At 43.0% G+C, this 12,782-nt stretch overlaps 1 protein-coding gene across 12 annotated transcripts in view; it reads right to left on the bottom strand.

Annotated features, from left to right (window-relative positions):
• The window catches only part of PRUNE2 (prune homolog 2 with BCH domain), a 553,043-nt gene that overhangs the window by 99,760 nt on the left and 440,501 nt on the right, over positions 1-12,782 (bottom strand). For all 12 annotated transcript variants that reach the window (XR_010171909.1, XR_010171914.1, XM_063913844.1 and 9 more), the window contains one exon: positions 10,162-10,362. Coding sequence is in view for 10 of the 12 variants with exons in the window: in XM_063913844.1 (XP_063769914.1) it covers positions 10,162-10,362 (201 nt within the window). In the remaining 2 variants the exon portion in view is untranslated. The remainder of the gene's footprint in view (positions 1-10,161; positions 10,363-12,782) is intronic.

Raw genomic sequence — 12,782 nt, 5'->3', positions numbered from 1 at the left:
TTGTATATCTGTTGTAACCCCCTTTCAGCAATTATATGTTGGTGGGTCGGATCCCAACATCTTAAATACAATTGGTGTCGTGTCTCCTTCCTGCTAAGGTTTAAAGTGTATTTCAGACACACGTGTAGCTGCATTGTGCTCTCAGTGTGTTGGTGTGTATGCACTGCGTGTACTTTGTACGTCCGTCGCGGCGTGTGTATGCAAAGTGCGTACACGGTACGGACCTTTGTACGCTGTGTAAAAAGTACGTAGGTTAAGGATTACATACAGCCGCCGCAGCGACTCGAATTTAAGTGTATTGAGTGTATTAAGGTATTGCTTTTAGTCCTGTAAGTAAATCAGCATTTACAAACCGGAACCACAATAGGTTGGTTGATGTGAAACGCAGACACCATTTTAGGAAGAAATTACTGACGAGTTCTGAGTTCAGCTCGGTCCTCATGGAAAATTAAATAGGGGCTTTTGTGAGACAAAGCCCCCAGTTCCGAAACACGTCTTGCTGAAGCCAAGGCCAACAATGTGACGGTCTTCCACGTAAGATATTTTACGTCCATCTCCTGTAATAGTTCAAACCAGTCCAATTGGAGGAACTGCAGCACCAAGTTGAGATCCGAAGGTGCTGTGGGAGGCACAAAGGGAGGCTGGATGTACAGAACACCTTTCAAGAACATCTGGACCTCAGGGAGAGAAGCCAATTGTTTTTGAAAGAAAATGGACAAGGCCGAAATCTGGACTTTTATGAAGCCCAGATGTAGGCCCACATCCACACCTGCCTGCAGAAAAAGCAGGAAATGTCCCAGATGAAATTCCACCGCAGAAAAATTTCTGCACTCACACCAAGAGAAGTATTTTTTCCATATACGGTGGTATTGTTTAGACGTTACTTCTTTCCTGGCTTGGATCATAGTTGGGATAACCTTGTCAGGGATCCCTCTTCTGGCTAGAATTAGCCATTCAACTTCCATGCTGTCAAACGTAGCCGCGGTAAAGTCTTGATAGACGAATGGGCTCTGTTGCAGAAGATCCTCGCGAAGAGGTAGAGGACACGGATCTTCAAGGAGCATAATCAGAAGGTCCACATACCAGGCCCTTCTTGGCCAGTCCGGAGCAAGGAGTATTGCTTGAACCTTTTCCCTTTTTAGAATCCTTGGGATCAGAGGAAGTGGAGGAAACACGTACACAATCTGATAGACCCATGATGTAATCAGAGCGTCTACCGCCACTGTCTGTGGGTCTCTCGACCTGGAACAAATCGATTGAGCTTCTTGTCAAGCACCTGAACACTTCCAGGTGAAGGCTCCACTCCCCTGTGTGCAGGTCGTGTCTGCTGAGGAAGTCTGCTTCCCAGTTGTCTACTCCCGGAATGAAGACCGCTGACAACGCCACAGCGTTCTTTTTCAGTTCTGAATTCCAAACCTCCGACCATCGATGAGGTGAGAAGTCTATAGAGTCAAATCCCCATAGAGAGGGGAAAGGAAAAAGAAACCAGGTAAGTTTTAGGTGCACTCATCCAACTGATACATTTTAATATAATTATTATTGTAAAGCATATATATCCACAGCAACAATGTCAAATAAAGGCTTAAATGCTCAATAATCTAAATCGATGTATAAGTTTCTTTTATATATTATATTTATATGGGACTCAATTGTCCTTTATTAAGAATGGAGCGAAATATTAAAATTCATAGAGAGAGAAGAAAAAAATTGTGAAGTAAGAGAAATGAAACAATGTGTGAATAAAGATTTAAAAACAAAGCTATTGTGTTCTTCCCTTAGTCTGTTTTTTTGTATTTATTTCAATTGTGCATTCACATACATGTATTCATGCAGCACTGTATCAGTGCTATGTTCATATGAGACCTGCAATTTTTGTAATAGCTGGAGCCTATGTATTGTGACAGAGAAAAATATATGCTGTCTTCCTTTTGAGTTCAAATTGTAACTATGTTTCAAAAATATGCAACAATAAGTCACCACTCCTTCCCTTAAGGCTGTAAATATAATAAACTTGATTCTGATGTTATAGCTAAGTAGTGAGACAATGTTGCTAAGTATGTGACTCAGGCCTGGAATCAAAGACTGTCATACAAAGTAAAAATACTTGTATAATATAGTATGAATAGCCTAGGTATTAGAGAGAACTAGTGGGGATATGCTTTGATAAAAAGTCTCACTGTACTGTGTTCAAAACTGTCTGTTTTATATATCTCAGCAATCTCTGATACCAACTACTGCTATTAATACTGCATGAAGTAGTTTACATATATAGGTTGGTATTGCATATACGTATTAGCAGCAATTGTCACTTGTGCTGCACAATATTAAATTGTGTTCATACAGGACATATTGATAGCACATTCACTGCTAACCGTATTTAACTATAGTGCTTTGAGGAAGCTCAATAGGAGTGAAATGCGCATAGGCTGTAGCTATGTGTTCCCGTATTAATAATATCTAAATGTGCAAATGGCATATAACATACATTTGAGACCTATAGAATGTGATAAGGAGCCAAATATACTTATGTTTCAGAGGAATTCTCTGAGCGTTTATTATATCTATTGAGGCTTTATTCTTATGCTGCAGGCTGGATCTCAGTAATATTAAATAAAAGAGACAATGTGGGGTCTGTGCCAGATATGGGATAAAATGAACTGATCCTTCTTTAAAATGTCTCATATGTAATACTGTTTCTGTGTGTAGCGGAAATTCAGTGTAATTATATACACACTGCTATTAATTTATAAATGGGCACGATCCTCCGGTACTGACACAAACTGCAACTTAGTTAAATACGGTTAGCAGTGAATGTGCTATCAATATGTCCTGTATGAACACAATTTAATATTGTGCAGCACAAGTGACAATTGCTGCTAATACGTATATGCAATACCAACCTATATATGTAAACTACTTCATGCAGTATTAATAGCAGTAGTTGGTATCAGAGATTGCTGAGATATATAAAACAGACAGTTTTGAACACAGTACAGTGAGACTTTTTATCAAAGCATATCCCCACTAGTTCTCTCTAATACCTAGGCTATTCATACTATATTATACAAGTATTTTTACTTTGTATGACAGTCTTTGATTCCAGGCCTGAGTCACATACTTAGCAACATTGTCTCACTACTTAGCTATAATATCAGAATCAAGTTTATTATATTTACAGCCTTAAGGGAAGGAGTGGTGACTTATTGTTGCATATTTTTGAAACATAGTTACAATTTGAAGTAACAGTTTGTGACTCAAAAGGAAGACAGCATATATTTTTCTCTGTCACAGTACATAGGCTCCAGCTATTACAAAAATTGCAGGTCTCATATGAACATAGCACTGATACAGTGCTGCATGAATACATGTATGTGAATGCACAATTGAAATAAATACAAGAAAACAGACTAAGGGAAGAACACAATAGCTTTGTTTTTAAATCTTTATTCACATATTGTTTAATTTCTCTTACTTCACAAATTTTTTTCTTCTCTCTCTATGAATTTTAATATTTCGCTCCATTCTTAATAAAGGACAATTGAGTCCCATATAAATATAATATCTAAAAGAAATTTATACATCGATTTAGATTATTGAGCATTTAAGCCTTTATTTGACATTGTTGCTGTGGATATATATGCTTTACAATAATAATTATATTAAAATGTATCAGTTGGATGAGTGCACCTAAAACTTACCTGGTTTCTTTTTCCTTTCCCCTCTCTATGGGGATTTGACTCTATATCCTCATTTAAACCAGTTGGTAGCACCTCTGTAAGCCTTCAAATTTTCTTTTCATATATATATATATATATATATATATATATATATATATGTGTGTGTGTGTGAATCCCTAAAATAGGATTAAACTAGACATGATGAAAGGCATCCCAACTTTATGATTCATATATAATTTATTTATCTCGGTGCGGGTTACCCTCCAGATCTGGTAGGAGCCTCTTGCTTGACCAGTATTGGAACCTCTAGAGGTGAGAAGTCTGTAGCCAGATCCCGGCTTTTGGTGACAGACGGATCCTCTGGTGCATGTGAAGATGCGATCCGGACCATTTGTCCAACATATCGAGCTGGAAGGGTCTTGCGTGAAACCTTCCGTATTGAAGCGCCTCATAAGCGGCCACCATTTCCCCCAGAAGGCGAATGCATAGATGCTCCAATATCCGGGTTGGCTTCAGGACATCCCGAACCACCACCGAACCACGGCTCCTTTATCAGAAGATCGTCCAGGTACAGAATTATATTCACTCCCTGTTTGTGGAGTAGAAACATCATCTCTGCCATCACCTTGGTGAACACCCTCGGTGACGTGGAGAGACCAAATGGCAGGGCCTGGAACTGGCAGTGACAGTCCTGCAGTGCAAACCATAGATAAGCTGGATGAGGCGGCCAGATCGGAATGTGAAGGTACACATCCTTGATATCCAGAGACACTAGGAATTCCTAATCCTCCAGACCTGAGATCACTGCTCTCAGAGACTCCATCTTCAATTTGAACACTTGTAAGTATGGGTTCAACGACTTGAGGTTCAAAATCGGTCTTACCGAACCGTCTGGTTTCGGTACTACAAACAAGTTGTAATAATATCCCTTGTTTTGCAGTTGAGGTGGAACTGGAACAATGACTTGAGTCTGTACCAGTTTTTGGATTGCATGCTGTAAAGTTATACTTGCCTCTTGTGAAACTGGTAAGCCTGATCTGAAAAATCTGTGAGGTGGGAGCTCTTGGAACTCCAGTCTGCGGCCCAAAGATCTATGACCCAGGGATCCCGGCACAAACTTAACCAGATTTGACTGAAGAATTGTAGTCGGGCTCCCACCTGACAGCCTTCCAGGCATCGCGGTCCACGGTCATGCTGAAGGCTTTGAGGAAGCAGAACCTGAGCTCTGTTCCTGAGCACATGCAGTTGCTGGTTTGTGAGGTTTACCTCTTGTGCCTCTGGAGGCCATAGAAGCACCTCTGGATTTGCCCTTAAACTTGGCCATCTGAAAGGACTGCAAATTTGAAGCTGAATAAGCCTTCCTGACTGGGGGAGCTGCGGAAGGAAGATATGTTGACTTACCCGCAGTAGCTTTGGAGATCCATTTGTCTAGTTCATCTCCAAACAAGGCCTCTCCTGTGAATGGTAGGCCTTCCACGCCTTTCCTGGTGTCCGCGTCAGCAGTCCACTCGCATAGCCACAAGCCCGTGTGCTGACACTGCCATAGCAGTGGTGCATGCATTAAGCAAGCCTATCTCTTTTATGGCTTCCACCATAAAGTTCGCAGAGTCCTGTATATGCTGCAGGAGTAAAACAACATCCCCCCTAGACAAGGAATCTAACCCCTCAATTAGGTTACCTGACCATTTAGCAATGGCTTTTGTGATCCATGCACATGCAATAGTGGGTCTCTGGGCCACCCCAGTAGCTGTGTACAATGATTTGAGTGTAGTCTCAATTTTACGATCAGCCGTGTCTTTTAGGGAGGCTGCACCAGGAACAGGCAATACCATTTTTCGTGACAGCCTAGAGACTGATGCGTCCACTATCAGTGGATTTTCCCATTTTTTCCTATCCTCCAGAGGAAAAGGAAAAGATGAGAGCAACCTTTTAGGGATTTGAAATTTCTTATCAGGATTAACCCACGGTTCTCCAAACAGGGTATTCAATTCCTTTGACACAGGAAAAGAGACTGAGGACTTCTTTTTTACGTTAAATTAAGATTCCTCACACTCTGACACCTTATCAGGAATTTGCAGAACATCTCTGATGGCCTCTATAAGAGCCTCTATTCCCTGTGACAGAGTTGCATCCCCCCCTACAAATCCACCTCACCCTCCTCCATGTCTGACCTGTCAGCGTCAGAGTCAGACTGCAGAATATGGGCCAGAGATCGTTTTTAAGGACAAATGGGAGGGAATTGAGACGCTGGTTTGGGGACTGAGTCTTTATTCATAAACTCATCCACAGTCTGTCTTTAGTGTTGCGTCTCTTTCTCATTGGGGGACAATTTAGTAGAAATACTGGGGATCATTCCTTTAAGGGAATTAACTCACTCCGGCTCAGTCCCACTATTCTGGGAAGGTGCACTGCCCTGAGTACCCAGTAGTGAGCCCCCTGGTGAAGAGGAACACTCCACTGTACAAGAAACACACTCTTTGCCTGACATAATGTAAATGTGACAGCACACACACACACACACACACACACACACACACACACACACACACACACACGAAAAGTTTAAGCAGAATTAACCCACAAAGAGCCCTTCAGGGAGACACAGAGTTATTTGGAGCCAGCCCCCACCGCGCCCTTATTGCTAATGTAAAGCTTAGCTGGGTCGCAGACTAAGTACAAAGGGTTTTTGTCCCGGGGAGAGAGGCCACAGGGACAAAGAAGAAAACCTCTTCTTGGAGTCACTCCTTAATGTTTAGATTATTGTTTAAAAACAATTTTAATTAGGTTCATTAAAAGTTTTATGTATATAGAAATTCTAACCTTTTGCTACACCCCTTGAATTCCACCCTTTGTTTCGCAGACTAAGTACCCTGATAGGGGATTTAGTACGCTAATAATCTGACCCCCTGGTACCACTGAGGTAAACTGGAGTCACTCCGGAGGAGCTGCGCGTCCCTGTCAGTCAGCTTCTGTGTTCACTGCAGAGGCAAAATGGCATTGGTGAGCTGCTGGATCTGCTCATAGTGAAGGCCCCGCCCCCTCAATGGCGCGCAGTCTTCCCGCTTTTTTATACTGGCTGAGGTAATCTGGTGCTTAAAATGGAGAGAAAACCGTTTTGAGGCTGTTTTTGCCAGTGTGGGTGCTGTGTACAGTGTACTGAGATGCAGCTGTGTACTGTACTGAGTTTCCTGTGGTTAGTTCCAGATCTGAGTTTGTTGTGGCTAGTTCTAGTTTTGAGTAGCGGCAGCGGAGCGAGCACTAGGAAGACCCCTGCGGGCTCGCTGCGCTCACCACGCTTTCCTGGGGCCTTGTTAGGCTCCAGTCCTGCGTTCACGGCTGCAGGCTCCAGTCCTGAGTTCTTGGGTGCAGGCTATAGTCTGGGGGGTGTCCAGTGACTGCTGAACAGCTCAGGTGTCCAATCACTCATGTGTCCAGGGACCACTGTCTAGCTCATGTATCCAGGGACCCACTGCCCAAGGGGGGACTTATGGTCTACATGAGTGCCATCCAATTGGTCACCAATGTTCCTGGGAGTTTCCTATGATATTCCTGTGTTGGTCTGAGGCTGTTCCAGTATAGAGTCCTGTTTCTGCTACCAGAGACCCTGATTCCAGTTCACCTGTTCAGCATACAATCTACAATATTCAGGTTTCGTTGTCATTCAGGTAAATCTGTATCTCCCTAAAGAGGAGATGTACTAAGCCTTGGAGAGTGATAAAGTGGAGAGAGATACAGTACCAGACAATCAGCTCCTAACTGCCATGTTACAGGCAGTGTTTTAAAAATGACAGCTAAGAGATGATTAGGTTTAGTACATATCCCTCTAATTATTTTTCTGGTACTGGTCTCAATTTTTAACTCCAGCATAATCAGCCTGTATGCAATAGCCAGTGCCTTGTATCGTGTATGGGCAACCAGCATCCAGGGAATGCTAGGTTCTGTAGTAGGGATAAAGTCAATATACCGGCTGTCGAGATCCTGGTGTTCAAGATGCCAACGGTCGACATTTTACCGACAGATGGAATCCCGACACACACCCGGTATTCACTCTTACACACACCCTCACAGACTCCTGGAATTTGGGGGGAGTCGTCTTAATTTCATAGGCAAATAGATACAAAACAGCGCTAACAACTGGTGGTACAGGAGCTGGACATCATCTAAAATTTACATCTACCTGGAGTCACGCCTAGAGGTTCACAAATACCAAAAGGGGAACCTACTGCAATTCACAGTCTGCCAAAGACCGGAGCTTCTAATAGGACTATCATCAGGTCCATAATCAAGCTTTTAAAGGTCTCTTGCGAATTCCAGTGGACAATAATTTGAATAATTGGTGTGTGCATCCCCAGGATTCTGGCTAATCTCCATGGATATTACTTAACTTCCAGTCTCCTGCAAGTGGTAATATCCTTGTTTATCATGCTGTGCTTGCCCTAGCCTTCTTCTCTTTGTGATGTTGCAACTTTTCATGAAATTTAATATATATATATATATATATATATATACACTGCTCAAAAAAATAAAGGGAACACTAAAATAACACATCCTAGAGCTGAATGAATGAAATATTCTTATTAAATACTTTGTTCTTTACATAGTTGAATGTGCTGACAACAAAATCACACAAAAATTATCAATGGAAATCAAATTTATTAACCCATGGAGATCTGGATTTGGAGTCACCCTCAAAATGAAAGCGGAAAAACACACTACAGGCTGATCCAACTTTGATGTAATGTCCTTAAAACAAGTCAAAATAAGGCTCAGTAGTGTGTGTGGCCTCCACGTGCCTGTATGACCTCCCTACAACCCACACAAGTGGCTCAGGTAGTGCAGCTCATCCAGGATGGCACATTAATGCGAGCTGTGGCAAGAAGGTTTCCTGTGTCTGTCAGCGTAGTGTCAAGAGCATGGAGGCACTACCAGGAGACAGGCCAGTACATCAGGAGACGTGGAGGAGGCCGTAGGAGAGCAACAACCCAGCAGCAGGACCGCTACCTCTGCCTTTGTGCAAGGAGGAACAGGAGGAGCACTGCCAGAGCCCTGCAAAATGACCTCCAGCAAGCCACAAATGTGCATGTGTCTACTCAAACGATCAGAAACAGACTCCATGAGGATGGTATGAGGGCCCGACGTCCACAGGTGGGGGTTGTGCTTACAGCCCAACACCGTGCAGGACATTTGGCATTTGCCAGAGAACACCAAGATTGGCAAATTCGCCACTGGCACCCTGTGCTCTTCACAGATGAAAGCAGGTTCTCACTGAGCACATGTGACAGACGTGACAGAGTCTGGAGACGCCAAGGAGAATGTTCTGCTGCCTGCAACATCCTCCAGCATGACCGGTTTGGCATTGGGTCAGTAATGGTGTGGGGTGGCATTTCTTTGGGGGGCCGTGCAGCCCTCCATGTGCTCGCCAGAGGTAGCCTGACTGCCAATAGGTACCGAGATGAGATCCTCAGACCCATTGTGAGACCATATGCTGGTGCGGTTGGCCCTGGGTTCCTCCTAATGCAAGACAATGCTAGACCTCATGTGGCTGGAGTGTGTCAGCAGTTCCTGCAAGACAAAGGCATTGATGCTATGGACTGGCCCGCCCGTTCCCCAGACCTGAATCCAATTGAGCACATCTGGGACATCATGTCTCGCTCCATCCACCAACGCTAAGTTGCACCACAGACTGTCCAGGAGTTGGCGGATGCTTTAGTCCAGGTCTGGGAGGAGATCCCTCAGGAGACCATCCGCCACCTCATCAGGATCATGCCAAGGCATTGTAGGGAGGTCATACAGGCACGTGGAGGCCACACACACTACTGAGCCTCATTTTGACTTGTTTTAAGGACATTACATCAAAGTTGGATCAGCCTGTAGTGTGTTTTTCCACTTTCATTTTGAGGGTGACTCCAAATCCAGACCTCCATGGGTTAATAAATTTGATTTCCATTGATAATTTTTGTGTGATTTTGTTGTCAGCACATTCAACTATGTAAAGAACAAAGTATTTAATAAGAATATTTCATTCATTCAGATCTAGGATGTATTATTTTAGTGTTCCCTTAATTTTTTTAAACAGTGTATCTATATATATATAAATATATATACATATGTATAAATAAATGCTGATACAGTTTTTTACCATATCCAGTTATTAGCGCTGTTTTGTATCTATTTGTCTATTGTATCTGAGGGACTAACTATCCCTTTAGTCAACAGCTGAAGGTTAAAGCTTCTCGTTTCATAAGCGCCAGACTTCATGGTAATTTCTTCCATTGTGTCCTCATTTCATGTAGGCAATGTTTGGCAACGTACTAACAAACCATTGACAACGATGACAGACCAAGGGAATTTCCCACTGTATGTACACAAGAGGTACTCCACTAACATAAAACGTGATCAATAATACACCTTTTTGTGGATCATTGGTAAGAACAGAAGAGCTATTCGAGGTTATAGTAGTAATGCAGTCAGGCTATGGGCTTACCATTTCCAGTGTAATCAAAGGAATCGGCTTCATCTGGAGTATCAAGATCATCTACATTAATGTCAAGCTCATCTGGGGTGTCAAGGTTGTCATCAGACAAGATGGAACCTTCACTGTGGTCCAGAGACAGGTTAATGTTAGGCGCTGTGAGCTTAATTTTTCTGGCATGGGAGCCATTTAGATCCAATGAATTTGGAGGTTCTAAAAATACAATAAGGAATATAAATTTTGGTACTCTATATTGAATTAAACGTACAATAAACAAAAAAACAAAAAAGTTACATATGATTTATTATGAAATCACTGAAACCATATAAAATGAATGTCCAAGAGACTAAGGGGAACATTTACTAAGCAGTGATAAGAGTGGAGAAGAGAGAAGGTGGAGAAGTTGCCCATGGCAACCAATCAGCACTGAAGTAACATCTATAATTTGCATACTATAAACTTATACAGAGCTGCTGATTGGCTGATGGAGCAACTTCTCCACTGGCTCACTTCTCCGCTCCTATCACTGCTTAGTAAATGCCCCCCTAAGGTGTCTATTTACTAAGCCTTAGATGGAGATAAAGTCAGCGGAGGTAAAGTACCAGCCAATTTGCTCCTAACTGACATGACACAGGCTGGGTTTGAAAAATGACAGGAGCTGATTGGCCGGTAGTAAATAGACCCCTCAGTATGGTAGTATCGGTGTCCTATTGCGCTAGAAGATTCACAATAGAGATACGTCATACTGAGGTCTCCAGGAACCATAAAATCCTGAGGCAACACTATAAAGCAATGCCTCATTTCTATTGTGGTATATATATCAGACTTGTGCTGGTAAGGCCAAGAGGCCAGTTTTCTTTTTATTCATAATATAATACATTTATATTGGCACGCAGCTGGTCTTCTTTATTTAGACCATTCATTGAGGCTGAACACAGACTTATTTCCTTTTTGCTTTTGTACATGGGCCCTCATTCCGAGTCGTTCGCTCGGTAATTTTCATCGCATCGCAGTGAAATTCCGCTTAGTACGCATGCGCAATATTCGCACTGCGACTGCGCCAAGTAATTTTACAATGAAGATAGTATTTTTACTCACGGCTTTTTCTTCGCTCCGGCGAACGTAGTGTGATTGACAGGAAATGGGTGTTACTGGGCGGAAACACGGCGTTTTAGGGGCGTGTGGATAAAAACGCTACCGTTACCGGAAAAAACGCAGGAGTGGCTGGAGAAACGGGGGAGTGTCTGGGCGAACGCTGGGTGTGTTTATGACGTCAAACCAGGAACGACAAGCACTGAACTGATCGCAGATGCCGAGTAAGTCTGAAGCTACTCTGAAACTGCTAAGTAGTTTGTAATCGCAATATTGCGAATACATCGGTCGCAATTTTAAGAAGCTAAGATACACTCCCAGTAGGCGTAGGCTTAGCGTGAGCAACTCTGCTAAATTCGCCTTGCGAGCGATCAACTCGGAATGAGGGCCATTGTTTCTAAATTAAGAAATGTATAAATAGAACAATTTGTGAGAGTACTGATTCCCTTTATTAACAAAAAGTATGCAGCATCCTCACATTTTACTGTGGTGTACAGCAGGGATGTGCGGTGAGGTAAATGGCTTAGGAAGCACTGGCTAGTACCAGAGCCAGATTTACACGCAGTATATGAGCCAATGGGTACATCTGGGCATTATACACAGGTGCAGCAGTATAAACTCCTGTAAATTTGGTAAGTTTTGACTTTTTATTCCAGAGTTTTGACTATAAAAATGATTCGAATAATACAAAGAAGATATTTCCAATATATTTTTTCTATTTTTCGTATAGTTTTAGCAGTCAAAACTCTGGGTTATATGTTAGTATGATAGGAAAGGCTCTGCCTCACCTCACCGCACGTCACTGGTGTACGGCATACAGTATATTGGGGGTCATTCCGAGTTGTTCGCTCGTTGCTGATTTTCGCTATGCTGCGATTTGTTACTAAGGGATCTATTTACTAAGCCTTGGATGGAGATAAAGTCGCTGGCATGGTACGCAGAGTGCATGCGCTTAGTTATTTTACTAAAAACTTAGCAGTTTTGCTGTGGCTTCAGCGGCGCTTTTCAGTCGCACTGCTGATTGGTAAATGATTGACAGGAAAGGGGCGTTTCTGGGCGGCGTTTTCCCGGCGTTTGCAAAAACCACAGGCGTGTCAGGGAAAAACGCGGGAGTGTCTGGAGAAAAGGGGGAGTGGCTGGCCGAACGCAGGGCGTGTTTGTGACGTCAAACCAGGAACTAAACAGACCGAGGTGATCGCAATCTAGGAGTAGGTCTGGAGCTACTCAGAAACTGCAAAGAATTATTTAGTAGCAGTTTTGCTAATCTTTCGTTCGCTATTCTGCTAAACTAAGATACACTCCCAGAGGGCGGCGGCCTAGCGTGTGCAATGCTGCTAAAAGCAGCTAGCGAGCGAACAACTCGGAATGAGGGCCATTGTGTCCACAAGTGTGATATGCTTAGGTCTGTGTGAGAGACAGTCTATAGGTCTCAAAGTCTGAGAGACATACGGGTCACAAATGGCATCAGGGCTGGAATAGTCTAACGCAGGGATATCGGAGCATCAGGGCCTTAACTAGGTGTGTGTGAGAGAGGCCTTGCA

Source organism: Pseudophryne corroboree, chromosome 1 (assembly GCF_028390025.1).
Source record: "Pseudophryne corroboree isolate aPseCor3 chromosome 1, aPseCor3.hap2, whole genome shotgun sequence".
Classification (NCBI taxonomy): Eukaryota; Metazoa; Chordata; class Amphibia; order Anura; family Myobatrachidae; genus Pseudophryne; species Pseudophryne corroboree.
The sequence above is the reverse complement of the archived record's forward strand: the minus strand, read 5'-3'. Positions and strand labels throughout refer to the sequence as shown.